Source organism: Podarcis filfolensis (genome assembly GCF_964270895.1).
Source record: "Podarcis filfolensis genome assembly, chromosome: 17".
Classification (NCBI taxonomy): domain Eukaryota; kingdom Metazoa; phylum Chordata; class Lepidosauria; order Squamata; family Lacertidae; genus Podarcis; species Podarcis filfolensis.
Genome location: NC_139621.1, coordinates 20,880,885 through 20,903,112, shown reverse-complemented (window position 1 = coordinate 20,903,112; position 22,228 = coordinate 20,880,885). Strand labels below are relative to the sequence as shown.

The 22,228-nt window shown below is 38.8% G+C and overlaps 1 protein-coding gene across 43 annotated transcripts in view; it reads left to right on the top strand.

The window, feature by feature from the left end:
* The window catches only part of PTPRD (protein tyrosine phosphatase receptor type D), a 1,143,290-nt gene that overhangs the window by 971,853 nt on the left and 149,209 nt on the right, over positions 1–22,228 (top strand). For 9 of the 43 annotated variants that reach the window (XM_083592691.1, XM_083592680.1, XM_083592721.1 and 6 more), the window contains 10 exons: positions 1,037–1,045; positions 1,815–1,832; positions 3,586–3,696; positions 7,168–7,437; positions 7,793–8,374; positions 11,392–11,525; positions 13,034–13,178; positions 15,852–16,157; positions 16,977–17,170; positions 20,356–20,382. In XM_083592691.1, coding sequence (XP_083448817.1) covers positions 1,037–1,045; positions 1,815–1,832; positions 3,586–3,696; positions 7,168–7,437; positions 7,793–8,374; positions 11,392–11,525; positions 13,034–13,178; positions 15,852–16,157; positions 16,977–17,170; positions 20,356–20,382 — 1,796 coding nt within the window. Of the gene's footprint in view, positions 1–1,036; positions 1,046–1,814; positions 1,833–3,585; positions 3,697–4,649; positions 5,064–7,167; positions 7,438–7,792; positions 8,375–11,391; positions 11,526–13,033; positions 13,179–15,851; positions 16,158–16,976; positions 17,171–20,355; positions 20,383–22,228 lie in introns of those variants that run through there. The other 34 variants (XM_083592685.1, XM_083592700.1, XM_083592703.1 and 31 more) reach the window with 12 other exon arrangements.

Genomic DNA, 22,228 nt, shown 5'->3' with positions numbered 1-22,228 from the left:
GTTTTGCAGCTTCTGTTTACTCCACAACGCTCACTTGCTGTGACTGTAGTTTTAATATTTTCAGTTTATTTACTGCGTTTTTGGCAGTATTTGACAGATCCATTCTCTCTATCCCTATCTATATTATTATTATTATTATTTTATTTTAAAAAGTTATTTCAACATTGGACTTCAGAATTTGCAAGGAGTACCAATGGTTATATCCATCAAACCCAATCTATTTTTCTTTATTTGACAATTAAAATATTCTATAACAATTGTGTTTTGTGATTTCTTTTCAACCTTTTGAATCCACCAAAGATTAGACAGTTTGGACACATCTTCCTTTCCTCTCACTAGTACATGGTTCACTCTACTTTTCTCATGTGCACTATCTTAACATCCTCCCTGACCCCAAAGCAAGCAAGCCAACCAAGAATAATAATCTCAAATCAATGGGTTAGCCTGTGAAGGGAGAGATTTTTACTGGCTGAGATTTATTTTCTGGTGCATTTAGCCACAGTAGTGTGCATAAACCCAAAGCTTTGTCAATATTAGCGTGTCCAGATCTACAGAAGCCTGCATTTGAAGTAGAGCCCGGCTTTCGCTGCTCTTTCTCCAGCGACTCCTTTCAACTCCACCTTATGGTCTTTGCAGCTTCATAATAAGATAACTCTAAATCATTTACTAAATGTAAATCTTATTCCCATATTCATATACTACAAAAGGGTGGGATATATAATTAGCAGTCTACTTCAGCTGTGATAGTGGTCTTCCTGCGGAATCAAGTTGCCTAGCCATATATCTTCCCAGAACTTTCAGCCTTTTTGACCTGTCCTGTGATGTTAAGCCGTCTTGTTAACCAACTGCTAATGCTTGTTGTCAGCAGAACTGTGTAGATTAAGCTTCTGTTAATGTAAAACTAGAAGTCAATTTTCAGTTGTGACGTAGATGATTTAGTATATAAAGCTTTAACTTGAAAACTTTTGTACCAAATTATAAGGAATATAATAATATTTTTATGCTGTCTTTCTTCTCTCCGTATTTTAATCTCCAGAATCTATTGGTAAGTGCTTAGTTCTGAAGCGCACTTCACCCCCCCACTAATTTTCATATGCAGAATACTATGATTATGGTATTATTATAATGATGATGATGATTACTCTTAAAATGCATGGCATGCATTTTACTAACAGACAGTGTAGCCACCGGACCTTTGTAGCGGCACACACACAACCCTTCACAGAAATGTTGTCGTATCAGTCCTAGTAACTCTCAAGTTAGAAGGAACAATACACAAGTATCACCTAGTTGTAGTGCAGTATATGACAAGTGAGTCCAACATAATCAGTATTTATTTCCAGATAGCCTCTTTCTCTCTCTCTTTCTCTCTATTATATATATATATATCTTCATATACTATATATATATATTTCTCACTTTAGTAGTTATCCAGTATCTCTTCCTAAACTATGTATTAAATATAGTGTTGTAAAGGTTTTCTTTTAGGATTTCAGGCCTATGCAATATATATATTTTAACCCTATATAACCAAACACCTAAGCTCTTGTAAGAATGATCTGCCTTGCCACTTCCCCCCGAAAATAATGGCCTTTGCCCAGTTTGGTACACTGCTATTTTGTTTTTTTATAATCTAAGAATTGTACCTAAAAGTATATATTCCTGTTTTTACAGTATAGAAATTCAAGTTTCTTTTAAGACCTTATTTAATTCTGTAACTCTAATTTGATTCTTCTTCCAAAGCCCTAGCCTCTTTCTTCTCGTACTAATGCTTCTTCTTTCTAATCTTATTTGCATTCATATTATCCACCCAGGTGGTACACCAATAAGAGGTAAGAGTGCTGAACTAACGTTCACAGAATGATCTTATTCTTTCTGTCCTTTCATACCTTCCATTATATCCATTTTTAAAAAAACAAACAAATGCATTACAGAAATGTCCTTCATCTTTATTTCTTCCTATTGAGTTAAGATCAGTGACTTCCATCTTGTGGTTTTGTTTTTTTCCCCACCATCCTTTTCACTTTTCATTGAAAAGAAAAAAAAAGTTGTGTTTATTCATTCATTCATTCATTCATTCTTTTCTTCTTTTTCTTTCAAAAAAGATTCGTTACTTTGTGATATGCTTCAAAGAAAGCATATCCGGGTCTTCAGGCCACACAACCCAGTCACAGCGTACCATTTGTCCCTCTATTCCTTTTTTTCTTCTTCTTTTTCTACCTTTTTTCTTTTCTCTTTTTTTCCCCTTTTTTTCTTTCTTTTTTTTTGGTCCAACTGGAGCAAAAAAAAAAAGATCATTTTTTTTCTTCCTTAGCTGTTCTTGTTTTGGACCAAGCCAAGATGGTCTGGAGAACAGTTGCAGACATGCAGACGACAACATGGAATATCTACTTTTTAACTTTGTCTTTCAAGGGGGTTTATTTTATTTTTTATTTTTGTTCAATTATATATTTTTCTTTTAACTTTAATAAAGTAAAGTAAAACAACAAGAAAAAAACCCACCACATTCTTCTCCCTAATAAATTACAGCAACTATATATATATTTTTTTCTTCTTGGATTTACCCATCTCTGGATTTTTGGATCCTTCTGATCTTCAGGCTTTGGAAATGGAAAGGTTGATGACTCAGTATTCTTGGTGATAAAATGTGGTATTGCTGGTTTTTAATCATTTTATATTAAAAAAAAACAACTGCTCATGTCTTTTGTAATTCTTGTTTTGTTTTTTTTCTTGGGTTTTGTGACACCACACTGCTAATCCCAGCCGTGGATTTTGATGGGTGTCTTAGGGCTGACATCCCGATGATCCTCAGCAGTGATTGGTTGCTTCTTCCTTGTTGGCTTGGCCCCTGCTTTTTAACATTTTTTTTGCCTCCTAATTCAACTGCTCTTGTTTTTCAGCAAATGCACTAAAAAGATTGTAAGTTGTGGCGAAATGTCTTTCTTTTTCTTACCAATCTGCATGTCTTTAAGGGAGTTTTGTTTCTTTAAAGGAATATTTTGATTACTATAAATGACTAATTTGTTTCTTTTTTCACTTTAAGCAGCCCTTTTTTGTACTTGCTGCACATTTTTGGCCTTCTTCAGCGGAAGACTTTCTTGAAACCCACCTTCTCCCCTTTTTTTTCTTCTTTTTTCTTCTTTTTGCCAAGTGCCACCTTTTGTATTATTACTTTTGCTGCGCAAATAAATAAATAAATAATAATAATCTAATCCGCTAAACAGTGACAACCCTATGACCTAATATCCTATGCTTTGTTTTAAAGCCATATTTCCTTGAAGCAGTCTCACCCATCTTCATTTTAATAGTCTAGGAGAAAACAGTATATTGTGCTAGAAAATATGTTTGCCAAATGCAGATTGTTTTCCTGTGCTAGCATTGATGGTGTGAAAAAAATAATCTCTTTGTTTTTTTCATCACATCATAATTTTTTTTTTTGTCTGTGCCACTGTAGCGAGAAAATGAACCGACGTTGAGTGGACCTCCGCATACAGGGCTTTTCATTATTATTAAGCGGTGTGTCGTTGGGAGCTGAAAAACCCTTCATTGACAGTCTCTTTGGCAATGTATTTTATATCCTTACAGGTGCCCTCCAAATCGAATTGAGCGAAGAATCTGACCAAGGCAAATATGAGTGTGTTGCAACCAACAGTGCAGGGACACGGTATTCTGCCCCTGCCAATCTGTATGTCAGAGGTAGGAATGATAAACCCGGGTATTTACCCTTCAGTCAGGCGCAAGGGGCGTTAAGTTACTCTCGGGGTCTATGCAATAACTACAGTAATAAGCAAAGTATCTGGGCAAAGGGGTGGTGGGGGGGAAGGAAAATAAAGATTGGAAAAAAAGGCTTAGAGTATGAATTTGACGAGGGGAGGAATATGAATAAAGGCACCTTTGAGTCCAATCCACCCCTGTGGACTTAAGGTTTGTAAGTATGCTTCCGTTTTTACATCTTGACTTCTACTTTTTCCTGCATTGACTATTGACCTGAGCGTTGCATTTATTTTTGGGTTTTCCTCTTCTCCTTACTTTGGTTTATAATTCCTAATGCGATTGCTTGCTGTGCAACTAATTTAGCTCTAATTGAAACTCAGGGGTGCTGAGGTGTGTTGTACCCACATGACCTCTGCTTCTGAGCTGAAAAGGAAAAGTTCTTAGCTTGGAAATTCTCACCGAAGAGGACAGTGGTGTGGCCTGCCTTCTCTGTTTCTTTAAGCTTAGTTTCGTAGAGCTATAAATATATATATACATACTTTCTCTTAAATTGAAGTTTTATCAGTAATACGTAATCCCTGGCACTGCTGTAATGAACTGGCGGTTCTTTGTATTTTTCAAAAGGGGGAGGGGTGCTGAGAGATTTGTCTTTTTTTGATAGATATGAATTGGGAGGATAAATTCATAAAAAGTATATTCTTGTAAGGGTAACAGGCATGATTGCTTTTTAAACCTATGGAAGCTCTTAGTTTTATATATTTAAAGTGCCTCCTTTCTGGCACAGTTTCCAGGGTCTGGCTCTGAAATGAGAGCACCCCTTTCTATATAATTTATACAAATAATCCCATCTCCCTGCAAAAAGAAAGGGTGGTTTGGAATGAGAAGGGTAGGGGGACAAGATGAGGGAAGTTTTCGGTTCATACAGCTGTTAGCTCATTACTTTGGTGTGGGGAACGCTGTACAAAACTTTTATAATATATATTTATGATTTAGCTTTCTGACTAGAAAGGGTTCGGAGGTTATTTTGGCCTCCTTAGGAAGCTATCTGGTCCTTTTCCTTTCAAAGTAGTGTTTCTTGCATGAGGCATGTGTGCCGTTACGACTTGAAGGAGTTCCCCTTTCCCCACTCAAATGATGCTAGTTCCTAATACCGTGATAGCTGCGAGAAATTGCTTACGGTCAGAGCTGAGGTAGTAAGGTTTGATTAGAACAAGTAAAAGTTGTTCAAGTAGCAGTTGAAAGCCTTGATATGGCCTTTTTACTCTCTCTGTGTTTCCCTTGTTTTTCTCCTTTCCTCATTTCATTGTGTTCTGCATCAAACCCCCTACATCCCTCAGAGCTGCGAGAAGGTTGGTGTGTTTTTTACTTTTTTACCCACCTTACAAAACTATTAATTAAACCAATAACAAAGAATACAAATGAAATGAATGTAGCTGCATTGTGGCCTTTTTATTTTTAAGTTGATGTTATGTTTAAGCAGAGAATGCCCCGGTCATGGCTTCTAATGTGTGCTGGTATCGTTGTGCATGTAGACAGAGGGAGAGAGGCTGGGTGCATGACAAGCCAGTAACACGCTTAACACTTCAAGGAGTTGTCAATCTGGTCAGTGTTCCTGCTTCTGCTTCTTTTTATCTTCTTTTCCTTCTTCAATTTTATTTCCCTTTGATTTCCGTTGTTAATGCCTGCTGATACGGGAATGAGTTCCAGCAGATGCTCCTTTAAGCAGCCCAAGCATGAAGACTAATATTTCTCCTAAGTTTTTTTTTGCTTTTTCCGTTTTCCGTTTTCTTTCAGTACTACAAATTCTGCATTGCCCCTCACTTGCTTTGTGTGACCTCGGTTGATTGGCTGCTGAAGGCATGTTTCGCTCTTTGTCCTCCCTATGCCAGTCCCATTCACTCACGAGGCCATCACCGTAAGCCCCTATCGAATCTCTAGAAATTTATCTCAATTCAGTGCAAAGGGTAATGAAATGATTGCTTTGTATTTGTAGCCCCTTAATCCAGCAAAAGTTCGCCGCTCTTAAATCACACTTGTCGGCGTATAACGCTAAACCATTCCCCACCCCCTGCCATTAACTTCAGTGGACGGATTTAATGACCACTAACCTACCTCCCATTGATTTCAATGGGACGTGATTATGACTAACGTTCTCTGGCCAGGACCGTAGCCATTTATTTACGAATCGGTTTGTTTATTTCGCTGAATCAAAGGCCCCCGTAAAGCACAGCGTCTTGTGTGCAATGAAAGCACAGGCCTCTGTTGCCTCTTGCGCTACACATGCACACAGAAAATATTTGAAGCAGGAACACTGATCTGTTATTGCCTGGTAATTTTCTCAGTGTTGTGTTTTCTTAAATATTAACTACTCTGTTAATGCAATGCCCTGCTGCTAAATAGTTTAGATATCACTGTCCCTCATTTTGTACACGTAGAGCTGCTTTTAGTAGTATTATTAATCCTAGCAGCTTATTTTGCTTCCCCCTCTGTGTGAACGCCATGGAACCTGGAATGTTTTAATGTTCTTCTCCTTCCCTGCCACCGTATACTTGCTTCATAATAATCCCAAGCTTAAACAAATATCCTCCTATTCCCTGTCCTACCCTCTTAATATCCCTGTTTCTTTTAAACTATCTTGCCTTCACATTTTTTAAAAAAAACCTATTCTCTATCCCAATATGTTTCCTTTCCCTTTCCTTTTAATTGTTTTTGTTTCCCTATACAATTTCTCTCTCTCCTATCATTCCTCCCTAAGCATGATTCCCTATAGACTCTTGTCATTTGCTTGCCTGCATGACCAAAACCAGTACTCATACTGGCTTTGCCTTGTTTCTTCTCCTGTGACTATATATATATCTATATATATCCCATGTCTGTTTCAGTGTTAGTGTGAGGTCTTGAGGCTGCATCCACTTTTTGAGTCTGACAGCAAATCAGAATTGCATTTTTCCGTGTACCGTAGGTGATGTGTTTCAGGGCTGTGATGTGACAATGTGTTGCAGCACATTTCTTCACATCAGCTGGAAGTGTGCAGCGTTGAAGTTGGTTTTGATACTCAACTCAAGCATGCTGTTGACTCTCCAGTTTTCTTCTGTGCATATATATGTATACATATGCATACAGAATATACATGCATATATATGTGTGTGTATGTGTGTGTATCTTTTGCATGGTGTTTGGTGTATTGTTAGTATATAGTTAGTTAATTGTGAGGCCCTACTAGGTCTGGGGTGGGGGGGGAAGCTTTGTATGAATGTGGTTAAAGATATTGATGAATAAATGTAAACAAATATGTACAGACAATATACCTGTCTGGTCTATATTTTATTTTCGGCAAATAAAAGTAGCAATTAATCGTTGAAAGTGTATCTATAAATGCATGTATTCTTGTGTGCAAGATCTATGTTCTCCATTTTTGTATGGGTTATTAGCTTTATGTGTGTTTTATTCCAGTTCGTCGGGTCCCACCAAGGTTTTCGATCCCACCCACCAACCATGAAATTATGCCCGGAGGGAGTGTTAACATCACCTGTGTTGCTGTGGGGTCTCCAATGCCATATGTGAAATGGATGCTGGGAGCAGAAGATCTTACCCCGGAAGATGACATGCCAATAGGAAGGAATGTCCTGGAGCTAAATGACGTCAGGCAATCTGCAAATTACACTTGTGTTGCTATGTCTACTCTTGGTGTTATAGAAGCAATAGCACAGATAACTGTGAAAGGTAAGGGGCATACAATCTGCTTCAAAAAAACAACAACAGATAAATCTTTACCATGGCAACACAAATTTTCTGCATATGAACCAAAAGTCCCCAAGCCTCTGATGCTGCTTGCCATTTTAGAGCAACATCAATTTTCTCCTTCGCAAATGTTTAGTTAAATTATTGTCGCAACAAAATGCTTTTCCCATAATATTTTGTTTTTGTTTTCGACAATACTTGAATAAAACAGCATTCTGTTTTGAATTGTATGTGTCCCTTCGCCAAACCACATTGCTATACTTTAAAAAAAAACTAGTCATGGTGCTGTGGTGTAATTTCCTGCCAATTGAATAAATTGTCTTTTATTTTCTTGCAGCCTTACCCAAACCTCCAGGAACTCCTGTTGTAACAGAAAGCACAGCAACAAGCATTACTTTGACTTGGGATTCTGGAAACCCCGAGCCAGTGTCTTATTACATAATCCAACATAAACCTAAAAACTCTGAGGAACTCTATAAGGAAATTGATGGAGTCGCCACAACTCGATACAGCGTCGCCGGTTTGAGTCCTTATTCCGAGTATGAGTTCAGAGTTGTTGCTGTCAACAACATTGGGCGGGGGCCACCCAGTGAACCGGTTTCAACGCGGACCTCGGAGCAAGCACCGTCTAGCGCACCACGCAACGTACAAGCCCGTATGTTGAGCTCAACCACAATACTTGTGCAGTGGGAAGAACCTGAGGAACCCAATGGACAAATACAAGGCTACAGAGTTTATTACACCATGGACGCCTCCCAACATGTCAACAGCTGGTTGAAACATAATGTGGCCGACAGCCATATAACCACCATTGGGAATCTAATACCACAGAAAACTTACTCTGTGAAAGTTCTTGCTTTTACCTCCGTTGGTGATGGGCCGCTTTCTAGTGACATTCAAGTCATCACTCAGACAGGAGGTAAGAGGAAAACTCTAGAAAGTTCTCACTGGTACGGCTGGGGTCGGAGGGTTGGTATCTGACTTTTCTAAGCAATAAAGTCAAAGGTACATATAGATGAACCCAGTAAAAGTGTTTCGAAAACATATTCTAAATCCAGATGGCTAAACTGTGAGTTGGATTGGGGATCTGTTTTTTGACTTTACCATGAAGTTTATTCAGTAATGAATAGTTTTGACATTTTTGTGTATTGTACTCACCTTTAACAGTTCTTATGCCATGAACAGCCTCTCTGAAACTTTGTTTGTTTGCTGTTTCCATTTGCATGTTAATCACGTAGTTATATATTGTTGAAATTTTCTCAAGTTCCTTCAGAAGCTCCATTTCCATATTCTGCTTTTGTAATGATAAATGACCTCACAGGACAAATATTTAATGAAAAATGAAAGTTCCGCACTGAATATAACTTCCTTGGAATATAACGTCCCTGCCCTGTTAAAATAAAAATAAAAATTGAAAAACTACTTGAAATCCAGCACATCCTACTTATGTACTCATGCGTGTCAGGGATATATATATATATATATATATATATATATATATATATATATATATAATGCCCTGCCCTTACTGCCTGTCCAGTACAATCACAGCTCTCATGGGGAGACTAAACAAATTAAAAACATTTTTTTTTACAAAAAGCAGCACATGAATCAAGTTTATAATAACAAAGTTATTACGGATAATGACTTTGTCAAGACCTCAGTACCCTTCATGGTTGAGTCAGTATTTGAATCTCCCTTTTTACCAGCAGAGTCCAACACTGCATACTAGTCCTTGCAAAGCAACTGTTGATACACTGATATTTTGATTGTAAGCTATACAGAAATATAATTCGGGCTTAAAAAAAAATAAAAATCCTTAACTTGGAGAGCACAGTTACACTTTTGACTCAACACCACTACATCATGAAAACCCCAAGAGGGTGTCCCCTAGCCACAGCCTTTAATTCAAACAGGAATCAGGCTTCCTAACTCCCAGCGAGTTAGGAAGGGGGGGCATACTCACTTGGCATCTGGCACAGAGCCCCTTCCTTGCCTTAATGGTCCATACTTATAGGGACATAAGTATAAGTATAAGCTAGCTGTCTATTTCCAGGAATTGAATCAGTGCTGAATCCAGGAATTGGAAGCAGGCTCCAGCATACAGCCTAACTGCTCCCCAAACTCATAACAATACATTCCCTTCAAAGCTTCCATTTCAGCTCCAGCCAGGGTGACCCATGGTCAGGAATTATTATTATTTTATTGTTGTTGGGTTTATATATATATATATATATATATATATATATATATATATATATATATATAGCTTTTCACCATATAGGTCTCAAAGTGGTTTACAACAATGAAATATACCATATACAACATTTAAAACATAAAATAAACCTCCAAAACAATTTAAGGTGAAAAAAGCAATCACAAAAGAATAAAAAGTTGAAGGGGAAAGAACAGGGCACTGAAGGAGTTGCAAGGAGTTCCTCATCCCTACATAAACATAAATCAGTATTGGATTCATATAAGAAATTATGGGTAGATTGAAGAGAAAATCTACAAAACACACTTAAACTAGTAATGTAGAGCCATTAGGAGAGAGTTTTGCAAAAAAAAAAAAAGTCTGTCAAATAAAAGGGCCATTCTTTAGGGTAGGCATAGGCAAACTCGGCCCTCCAGGTGTTTTGAGACTACAATTCCCATCATCCCTGACCACTGGTCTTGTTAGCTAGGGATGATGGGAGTTGTATTCCCAAAACATCTGGAGGACCAGGTTTGCCTATGCCTGCTCTAGTGCCCATCAGCACACAAAGCAAATATGGAAAGAGCAAACCCTATGTTTGTTCATGGGGCAGGGGAGGGAGTAACTGGATCCTCTTTCCTCAATGATAGTCTTTGTGACCAAGTACCTAGACCATGTGGGGGGCTCTGTGGTCTAAACCACTGAGCCTAGGGCTTGCCGATTGGAAGGTCGGCGGTTCGAATCCCCGCAACGGGGTGAGCTCCTGTTGCTTGGTCCTAGCTCCTGACAACCTAGCAATTTGAAAGCACGTCAAAGTGCAAGTAGATAAATAGGTACCGCTCCAGTGGGAAAGTAAATGGCGTTTCTGTATGCTGCTCTGGTTTCGCCAGAAGTGGCTTAGTCATGCTGGCCACATGCCCCGGAAAAACTGTCTGCGGACAAACGCCGGCTCCCTTGGCCAGTAAAGAGAGATGAGCGCCGCAACCCCAGAGTCGTTCGCAACTGGACTTGACTGTCAGGGGTCCTTTACCTTTACCTTTTTTACCTATTTACTGAACTCCTTTCATATCACAAACTTTTAAAGAGACTGTCTGCTCCTTGAGATTGTGATTGAAATAGCCCATAGGATTTTGTTGTGTTTTACAGCGTTAAATTGCCAAATGTGTGGAGAAGAGCAGGGTTTTCCCTCTTCCCCCTAGCATAGTATCTAACAGTCATGTTTTCTCCTATCAGTGTCTAAGAAACCTGCATTTACCTTTAGTCAAGAAACACGCAGGCTCAGGGGATGGTTTATCTGGCTAAGACACAGAGAAGTTCATATTATTCCTGTTTGTCATGTATATAGAGTACTGTCATAACTCGAGTGGCTCTGCTGGATCAAAGCAATGTGCAGAAACATTTTGTCTGGTAAACAGTATGTTGACAGTGTAAAGAGAGGCTGCTCAAGCAACAGTATTAACTGCAATAAAGAACAGGACTATCTGGGTGATTAATTCCCAGCTGAGCAAACAGCGGAACAGAAAGTGACATGTTTGGAATGCATGTTTTGGAATGCTCTTGGGAAGGTGACGCTACTGGAAATGAAACCTGGCTGCTTCCATTAGTGGGTCTTCAATAGACACCTAAACCTGGAAGTGGTGGTCTGCATGGAGTCTATAATTGCAGGAAACAACTCTTAATTTTCCCCGCTGCCCCCAGTAAATGTACTTACTGAATGTTGATATTGTGTCCTCCTGCATCAGTCCCAGGGCAGCCATTGAACTTCAAAGCTGAACCAGAATCCGAAACAAGCATACTTCTTTCTTGGACCCCTCCAAGGTCTGACACAATCTCCAACTATGATCTTGTTTACAAAGATGGAGAGCATGGAGAAGAGGTAAGTGAACTAGCTTTATGCCTTTGGAACACATTTTACAGGCCTTGAAAGTTGATAGACAGGTAGTCAGCCTCGTGTTAGTTGAAGGTTACCAGGTTGCTTGTTTAGTCAGATGTTTGCCCCATTCAATGCACATGGGATTGCAGCCTGAATTATATTGTCTACAACCCTAAATGTGCTCTGATTCCAGATGTTCAAATTTATAATGTAAGGAGTAAAGACAGTTCAATGCAAACTGATCTGTTTGTCTAACTATAGCCCCTTCAAAAATCTTAACTATGGTTTGTCTAACTAAACTCTCTGCTGTAATTCCAAGACTATACTTCCATAAGTGGCCATCTTGATTTCTGTAACAAATATAATGGAACCCTGGTTTTCGAACATAATCCATTCCAGAAGATTAGTTGACTTCCAAAATGTTCAAAAACTGAGGAGCAATGGGTGGTTGGTAAAATCCATTGAAAAAAAGAAAAAACATGCAGCGGAAGCCATTCGACTTCAGAGGTGCCTTTGAAAATGGAAGCGATTACTTCCAGGTTTTCAGCTTCTGGCTTCCGAAATGTTCAGCTTCCGAGATTCTCAAAAACTGAGGTTCCACTGTACAAGTATAACCACACAGATGCGTATTTTACTGTTGGCTTTGAAACAGAAGTAAGATACTGGTAAAATTGTTTTTTTCTTTTATTTTCTGACGTCCTCTAGCCTCCATGGACTGATTGCTTAGACAGATGGGTGGGGCCATCTCTTTGTAGATTGCATTGAATTCAGGGTAGCGTGCAAAAGCAATATGTTCATTGGCCCACATGGTTTGATTTCCAGACTGTGCAGGCAAAGGAAGCATCTTCCTTTGCACCAATCAACTCCATTTGTGAGCTCCATTTGGGAGCTGATTCCAGAGGCTTGTATTTGGCACAGAATTTAAATACAGCCCAAAATACAAACCCCAGTGGCAGTAGGAGTCGGCTCTGATTGGTAGCCTCCGGTGGAGCCAATTTGAGTGGTGGTGCTTCTTGCACCAAATTTAAAAGGCACTAAATGCAAGCCCTGTGTGCAAAGGAATAATAGGGAGCACACTTTAGGGCTCCTGATTCTTCCTTTGCAGTTGGCTGCTTTACCCAGCCCACATCTGATGGCATATGATGTCAGGTATAGGTTAGGTGGGTGTGCCTGTGAAACAAACATGTCTACAGGCCAAATGAAAATCACTACTTTAGCATGCGAAGCAGAGATTCCCTGTGCCTGATGTAGATCAGCCAGCTTCACATGGAGAGGCACCAACCACTTACCAGTAAGGTACCATTCTGGAAAGTTAGGATTTAGTGTAATGAAGCTATTTCACATGCCATGGCTTGTGCCTGGAGCTGGACCCACACTGTGATGGCAGTGGTTGTGACCTGCTCCTTACGTTGGAATAGAAGTTTTGAGATTGAGTGTTAGAAATTCTTTAGAAGCAAAGACCCAAAGATCTAGATTTAAATTCATTTCCCCCTTTCCGACTTCCCCTTTAGCAGCGGATTTCCATTGATCCAGCTACAACTTACCACTTGCAAGGTCTAAAACCAAATAGTTTGTATTACTTCCGTCTGTCTGCACGCTCTCCACAAGGCCTCGGTGCTTCAACGGCAGAAATATCAGCTAGAACAATGCAGTCAAGTAGGTGTCTTTCTTTGATTACTTCATTTCTCTTCTTTATACTTGTTGACAAGCTAGTTGGCAAGTGAGTGAAATCCTATTATGTTTCAGTTATGGCTACATTGAGAAAATTTAACTACAAACACGCAGGTCAATACACTTTGAAGAACTATAAGCATAGCATTTTCTTAGAAGAGTAACATGATACCCCCAACCCCTGTCACGAGACAAAGGGTGCATCCAGACATTGTTTATCATACAGTTATGAATCTGTGCAAGTCTAAGGTTCGCACACCCACCCCTTGACATTCCTCTAGTATAACTGAGGAAATTGAAAGCTTTCGTTTCTGTTTTAAATTATACTATTGAACCAGGTTCAAGGCTCTTTACAGATTGGGTCTAGGATACATCAAGGATTGCCTCATTCCTTATATCCCTGCTTGATCACTGAGGTTTTCTGGGGAGTCGCCATTAGCGGCCTCCCGTGGCTTGGATGGACAACTCATATTTAGTATTGTGAGTCCAAATTTATGGAGCTCCCTTCCAGTTGAGGTCAAAACAGGCCCCCTCCTTCCTGAACTTACAGCAGCTACTGAATACTTTTTTATTCCAGCAAGTCATTTTAATTGAAGCTTAATTTTATAGTTTTAGCTGATTTCTTATTTTTATTTTGCACTGTAACTTTATAAAACAGTTAGAGACTATTGCAGTTAAGGGGTATATAAAACTGTTTAAATAAATAAATAACATTCAACCGACGTTTTGTGTTGTGCCTAAATCCTAAACTGTGGTTGATCTTAAGTAAGCTCTGTTGAAGCAAGCCAGCCTCAGGCCAAGCGTGATCAAGCTGGCTTGTTTCATCGAAACAACTGTTACGATTAAGCACAGCTTTCGGACAAAATTGCAAGCAGCAGTTAATCAAAAATGGAAACAAAAGTTTCTCATCTCCCTGTGGCCACACAGAAGTGGGAGGGGAAACGCTTGCCAAGGCTTCTTCCCATACTGTAACCATGGTCGATACTGAAATCTAGACACAGCCAATATGTTTTTGGAATCCTCAGAAGCAACAGAGACAAACAAAAGTGGATCGCTCATCTTTCGCTTTGAGTTTTAAAAGTTTAAAAATATGTTTAGGAAATGTATTTTTTTTTAGGTCTCAGAGGGAGGAATTACAGGAAAATAAAAATCTTTTCTGTGTTGCTACCTGGGAAAGAGATGCAAAAAGGACTTGAGGAGACAGATTGAGATCAGTGGGACTTCTAAGTAATGCATGTGAAAGAGGTCATGGTTCCCAATTTCCCCAAATATTTCAAATATAAAACTGGATTTTTAAAAAGTAATTTCTGTGTATGCAACTGGAGGAAAATCTACTATTATTATTACTGTGTGGATAGGATTTGTACCCCAAAGAGATGAACGTGTTAAGATTTTAATGACATTTGCTTCTAAACTACTGTGGACATGCATTTTGGTTCTATTTCGAATGAATTTAACTTTTGGTTGAGTAAAGTAAATCATAAGATTTCATTAGGAATCTCCACACTGGTTTTGCTTAGGCAAACTTCTATATTAGCTGTTCGTGTATTGTGTGTGGCGGTGGGTTGGTGATAGTTTGTATGTATTATGAAATCGCTGGTAGACTTTAATTCTTTGCTAGCCGAGGTTTCTCCAAGAGGAGCTAAAATATAAAAGAGAGACTGGACCTAGGGTAAGTACAAGTTGCAGTCAGAATCATCAGCCCTGTCACTTTTCCATGGTAGGTAAACCTTTGTCTAAGATTAGCACAATCCCCTTATTGATTCTGCATGTTTTACAGTGTTTTGGCTACAATTGATGTTTGAAATAAAGACTTTTGATTTGAACCTCAATTGTAGTACACACGTTCTACACAGGCCACTGCAGTCGTAAAAAAGAAAAGATAAAGAAAAGTGGAGTGGAGTGGGGGAGGGGGAGAGAAGCCTGGTGGTGCGTGATGGTTTTTATTTTATGTCTATTAGATGTGCTTGAGTTTCAAAATAGTTCTGATTCTTTTCTTCATGGCACTTCATATATAATTATATATATATTAGATATAGATATCAATCTATAAAACATAGTGTATAAAAGACTGGTGATAGATAGATAGATAGATAGATAGATAGATAGATAGATGATATATCTGTCTTTCTATCTATCTATCATCTATCTATCTATCTATCTATCTATCCATCTATCATCTATCTATCTATGTAAAGCATAGTGTATAATATAGACTGGCTATTTTGCCAGACATGCCAAAATATTTTTTTAAAAAAACAACAACTTAAAAATAACAGATCAACCAGCAAGCATACAATATAAAAGCTTAGGTAGTAGACACATAGAAGTATCATGTTTGATGTTTTTATTTCAAGAAGAATTTTTAATCACAGGTAGGTAACAATATATTGAGGCTCATTTTCATGTATTTCCCCCTACATCCCTTTCCACCTTTTAGTTCATTCATTTTCAGTTGGTTCACTTTTAATAAGCCAAGGCTCATAAGATTATCTAAAGTTTCTGTTTTTAAGTTTGCGATTTTTATTTGCCCTTGGTTTTTCCCTTCGTTATTTATTTTCTTTTTTCTTTTCCTTTTGTTCATTTTCTTTTCCTTTTCCTTCAACCACTTCTGTTCTTTCACACTCAAATCCTCCTTTAACCCACTACTGAAATTAGAGCCATCAGCTCCTCCTCAAGACATTAGTTGCAAGAGCCCCAGCTCCACTAGTATTTTGGTAAGTTGGCAGCCTCCGCCAGTGGAAAAACAGAATGGAATTATCACTTCCTACTCCATCAAGTACACTGGAATTGATGGAGAAGATGACAAGCCCCACGAAATTTTGGGAATTGCTCCGGACACGTCACAGTACCTTTTGGAACAGTTGGAAAAATGGACTGAATATCGGATTTCTGTGACAGCCCACACTGATGTTGGACCTGGCCCAGAGAGTGAATCTGTGTTGATCCGAACAGATGAAGATGGTATGTTTCATCCAACACGTCAGTTTGACTCTCTATCTCAATCTGCTGTCTTTGTGTGGTCTAAGATTATTCCGTTTCCCCCCTCTGCTCATCTTTTTTGACCCCTGATGAGTTTTACAAAATATTTTAAACACAAATGCTTGCATTTGCATTTGTTTTGTTTTTGCTTTGAAATATATGCGCAGAAGAATCACACTTTAAAGTTTTGCCCCTTGTAAGCGTGTATATTTTTTTTCTATTTGAAGATTCCCCCCTCCTTTTCTTTCTTACTTTTTTGCTCTTCTGATTTTAACTCTTTCTTTAAGAGTACCCTTAAAGCGTTTCTCTTTTGGAAAACTGATGCTGCTCCCTTTTTTTAAAAAAATATTTTGGATGCTGACTCTCTTTCGTATCTGAACACTGAAGACTGCACCCCTTCCCGTTATCTTTTTTCCCCTACTTAAAAAAAATAAATAAACAAAATCAGAAAACAAGCAACATTTTAAAAGTCTTCTTGGTTTTTATTATTTTGATTACTAAATTACTTCTTTGTACTTCAATGCTTTGAGTCTCAAAGCATCTTCCTTGGCTTTTGTGCGTTTTTACATGTTTTTTCTATTTCTCTAATACTCTTTTTTCTTCCATTTTTGCATCAGTCATGGTTTTTGATCTTTTCACTGAAATGTAGAGCAGATTTGTTGGGTGTTTTCATTTGTATTCTTCAAGGAAGGATTAGTGGGTCTGCGCTTAAAAAAAAAACAAAAGAAAAAGAAAGAAAAAGACACTGGTTGTTTTGGACAAGTACCTGTAATTCTTCTTTTATCCACTGATGTGTTCCAGTTCCTAGTGGTCCTCCTCGCAAAGTCGAGGTAGAGGCTGTCAACTCTACAGCTGTTAAAGTGTTGTGGCGTTCACCAGTGCCCAATAAGCAGCATGGTCAAATCCGAGGGTACCAGGTGCATTATGTGAAAATGGAAAATGGAGAGCCCAGGGGGCAACCCATGCTGAAGGATATCATGTTGGCTGATGCACAGGTAATTAAACATACTCTGTTAATTCACGTAACAAAAAATAATAATGTTGTACAGTGGTACCTCTGGTTACGTACTTAATTCGTTCTGGAGGTCCATTCTTAACCTAAAACTGTTCTTAACCTGAAGCACCACTTTAGCTAATGGGGCCGCCCGCTGCCTCCGCACTGCCAGAGCACAATTTCTGTTCTCATCCTGCAGCAAAGTTCTTAACCTGAAGCACTATTTCTGGGTTAGCGGAGTCTGTAACCTGAAGCGTATGTAACCCAAGGTACCACTGTATTTAGTAGTGTAATTATGTTTTCTATTTTGAACTGCAAAATGGAATGCCTCCTTCCTGTTCCAATAGGTTATTGCCACAGAATGCCCTGAATATTTCAGAAGCTAACAGTCATTCATAAAATTCATAGAATCATAAAGTTGGAAGGGACCCTGAGGCATAGCTGTCAACTTTTCCCTTTTCTTGCGAGGAATCCTATTCGGAATAAGGGAATTTCCCTTAAAAAAATGGAAACATTGACATCTATGCCCTGAGGACCATTTACTCCAATATGCAGGAATCGAACCTTCAGCCTTGGCGTTATCAGCACCATGCTCTAAGCAACTGCGCTTGTCAGACCATGTAGATGGCACTGTGGTCTAAACCACTGGGCCTCTTGGGCTTCCTGAACAGAAGGTCAGCGGTTCAAATCCCCATAACCGGGTGAGCTCCCATTGCTCTGTCCTAGCTCCTGCTGACCTAGCAGTTTGAAAACATGCCAGTGCAGGTAGATAAATAGATAAATGTGGCAGGAAGGCCGTTCCGTGCGCTCTGGTTTCCGTCAAGGTGTCCCATTGTGCCAGAAGCGCTTTAGTCATGCCAGCCACATGACCCGGAAAGCTGTCTGTGGACAAACGCCGGCTCCCTTGACCTGAAAGCGAGATGAGCACCGCAACCCCATAGCCACCTTTGACTGGACTTAACTGTCGAGGGGTCCTTTGCCTTTACTTATAGCTACCTCTGAAACTTGATTTTATTCCTATAAATAAATCACCGTTCTGGATCTGCAGCAATCTGTATGAAGTAGTTGCACTGCAGTGGGGTGAAACCACCATTTCTAAAGATGTGCACCTGAAATGCAGAATTTGAACTTTCAGTGCTGCCTTTGTCTTTCCCTGTTAGGTCGTTGGTACTATCAGAAGAGACAGTGCCAGTTCCCCATTTGGCTGGGATAGCCTCACATAAAGGATTTCTAGACTGGGAACTATATCTGTTGTGTATTTGATAAGCAAGATCAATTGTGTCTACTTTCCTTTTACTTCATGTAATATAAGGGATGCGGGTGGCGCTGTGGGTTAAACCACAGAGCCTAGGACTTGCTGATCAGAAGGTTGGCGGTTCGAATCCCCGTGACGGGGTGAGCTCCTGTTGCTTGGTCCCTGCTCCTGCCAACCTAGCAGTTCAAAAGCACGTCAAAGTGCAAGTAGATAAATAGGTACCGCTTCGGCAGGAAGGTAAACAGCGTTTCCGTGCGCTGCTCTGGTTCACCAGAAGTGGCTTAGTCATGCTGGCCACATGACCCGGAAGCTGTCTGTGGACAAATGCCGGCTCCCTCGTCCTATAAAGCGAGATGAGTGCGCAACCTCAGAGTTGGTCACGACTGGACCTAATGGTCAGGGGTCCCTTTACCTTTACTAATATACGGGGAAATAAGATGTTTCTCAATGTTATGACTATTAGTTAACATTTCATGTATTTTTCCTGTGACTGGCAGGAATTTTCTAACCTGTTTCCAGCAGTTGCATCAGTAGGGTTTTTATTTTTTAAAAAATCTGGGTCCTGTTGTTGTATTAATTTGTCACTACCTCTGTGAGCAAGACCCAACTGAAGTTAAGCATTTTAAGTCCCATTAATTTCAAATCATTTAAGCTAAGCATTTGTTTAAATCCCTTGCATTGAAATAAATCATTTTGGTTGGGTCAAGTGCAGTATCAGCTAGAGTTTGGTATTATAGGTTTTGAACTCAATTACATACATTAAATATAGAGGAGTGTGGTTTAAATGAAAATTGACCTAGTAACAAGTGATGTCTAGATTTAATATTATTACAGATATTCCTGGTGTGATGTAGTGAAAGTGTAAAACTGCTTATTTTTTCTCTCACAAATTATAACAGATAATAGAGAATTTATGTTCTGAGTGAATAGATTTGTTCACATTAAGGAAGCTTCAAAAATATAGGATTTTAATTATCTCTATGTGCTTTATGAGCTTGAAATTCTTGAGTTCATTGTGCTGGTATCATAAAATATGTATCTCACAAAAGTATTCCATTTAAGATTGATTCTGGATGAAAACATGGCAATAGACAATCATAATCATCAGATATTATGCTCTAAACAGTTTAGATGGAAACAATTTGTGATAACTACAGTACATTCAAAGAGGAACTGTAACTTTTTTCCCCTGTGGAGATATAAATCACTTCTATTTTGCTGATGTGTTCCTTAAATGGTTTCTGAACGTGCTAGCCCCTTTCCTTATTCTCACCAATGTTTTTAGCACCATTAGAACAAACTATTTCTGCCTTTGCTTCATTGTGAATCTGGGCAATGATGTAAAAAAGAAAGAAAGGGGAAGAACAATATGGTTGTGTTGTGTCTTTCTTGAACATATTTTTTTTCCCCTGAGGGGGGGGGGGGACTATAGTCAGATTCCAATTTTAGATGATAGAAGGAGCAGAGAAAATGTGCTGTTGGTCATAGGGTTTCATTACTGACATGAAGTCTCAAGTACATATAAATTGCCTCTATTAATCTAAACAGGTGCACTGAATTAATTTTGACAAGGTAAAATAGAAATGAAAATGAATATGGCTTAGTAGCATGTGATTAAACAAAATGTAGCCTTTCATTACATCTCAGCAGCTCAAATTAATGCAGTCATGAAACATTACTATGAAATAATAAAAGCACTCCAGACTGGGATCTCTACTTTCCTAGAAGGAAGAGAGTCTGTTACTTATTTACAATTTTGGCAACAAGTCACGCTGCTTTTTTTAAGGAGCTAAATTCAGGCTGATTTTTTGCAAGCTAGTTTTTACGGTGTTTTTTTCCCCTGTCCTAAGAATAAAGTTGCCTCAGCCCAGGCTACAAATATCTCCTTATCTCTTCTGTTTTTCTTCCCAACATCCTTTACTCTCAATTAGTGGGAATATGATGATACTACTGAACATGTGAGTAAAAACTGACTGGCCAATCAAAAAAGTGTGGTGGCTTTTTCTCCGCTTTAATCTTTATTTTTTCCTACATTTGGTTGTTTGCACATGTGCATGGATTAACACCTTATTTCATCATCTATGGCATTTGGATTTTTCTGCCTTCTTTTTTCTTTCCTTTTGGTTTGGCGTAGTGCTGATTTTTTTCTAAGTGTGTTGAATTTGCATACTCGTCTGTTCAGTCACTGACACTAATTTTTATCTCTCAATGCACTCCAGGAAACTATTCTTAAAATAACACAAAACATGTACTCATTCCCATCTGCTTGATAACTCTGCACCTTCAGGTCCCAATGCACTCAGGGTTTGTTATAAAACAAATTACTTTCATTTTTAGCTGCTAACATGATGCCCATTTCCATTATTGACACATCATATTAAATGTATATTTGTGAAAATATACATTGGTACTGGCTGTGTGCCAGTGATGTTTAAACAGCTTTGTTGCAGATATCACTTCCATCATTATTAACTAAGATTCCATCATCTCCATTTAAAAAGATACTCTTTAATCTGTACTCTTTCCCCCGCCTATACTGTCTCTTCCACTTGTAACTGAAGCCCCAGAAACTGAGGGTGGATCTATATTCTAGTTTCCTCTCTCCATTTGATGAAATGTCGTCAGAGTGAACTGATGTTGAATATCCACACACATTGTTTTCTTGTGGATAATTCAGTATTTGTTCAGATTCAGTCTGCCACATTCAATCTTTTAAAACAAACATTTTAAAAAAGCATTTAACTGGGAAGAGATGTGTGGTCCCATAGGATTAAATCCATATGCTTGATAGGGTTATTCATAGAATGACCGAATGCCCAAGTCTGAAGACCTTGGATTGCATTTTTCAGATGCATATTACTGAACCTATTTTTATTATCCATTAATACAACTATTTTGTTGTTGTTATCTTACTGGGTGATTGCACTCATGGATTCTACACATACAAACCTCAAGCAACCTACCGTACTTTTCTGTGTATAAGGCTATGTTTTTTTCTTTAAAAATCATGCTAAAAAGTGGGGGTCGTCTTATACATGGGTAGTGCATAGGGTGGACGTTTGATTGGTTGCTGCTGAGGCTGTCAGCAGCTATTGTGTGTGTTATTGGTTGCTGCATCAATGGGTGGTGTTGATTGGCTGACGCTTTGGCAGTTGGGCGGGTGATTGGCAGCTTCTGCCGGCGATGGGACAGATAGGAGGCAGATTTTGCAATGTGGGTGGATGAGCAATTTTTGGCATTCCCCTCTTTAAAAAGCTCTAGAACTCTGGGCAATCCTCTGCAAAAATAAATAAATAAATGAGTTCCCAAAAATAGCGGGCGTCTTATATATGGGGGCGTCTTACACATGGAAAAGTATGGTATTTCTGAGGGTAGGTCATACTTTTTACAGAAAGGACTCAATCTACTCCTAGGGTGATCACAGTGTCGATATATAGGTGATTGTCACATGACCCAAAAATCCCTATTTTCAGCCCTTTGCATATAAGCAACACAACTGGATTTAAAGGGAAGAACAGAGGCTTCTGTTGATAGTAACAGCCAAGTGTGCTGTCCATGATAGGTGGAATCATGAATAAACCAGAGCTCTACTAATGTATGCAAAGTCTCCACACATGGGCACTCTGAGTTGATTAAGCTATTCATTTTATAACCATTCTGTTTAATAACAAATCTGTTTGCAAACACTGCCATCCATACATGAAACCCCATTTGCAACCCAACTTTGCCATTTTTATTAGTGTTGAAAAAAGTGCATATAGGGTTTACTAATTGGAAGTAAGAAAGAACTAAGAACATGCTTTC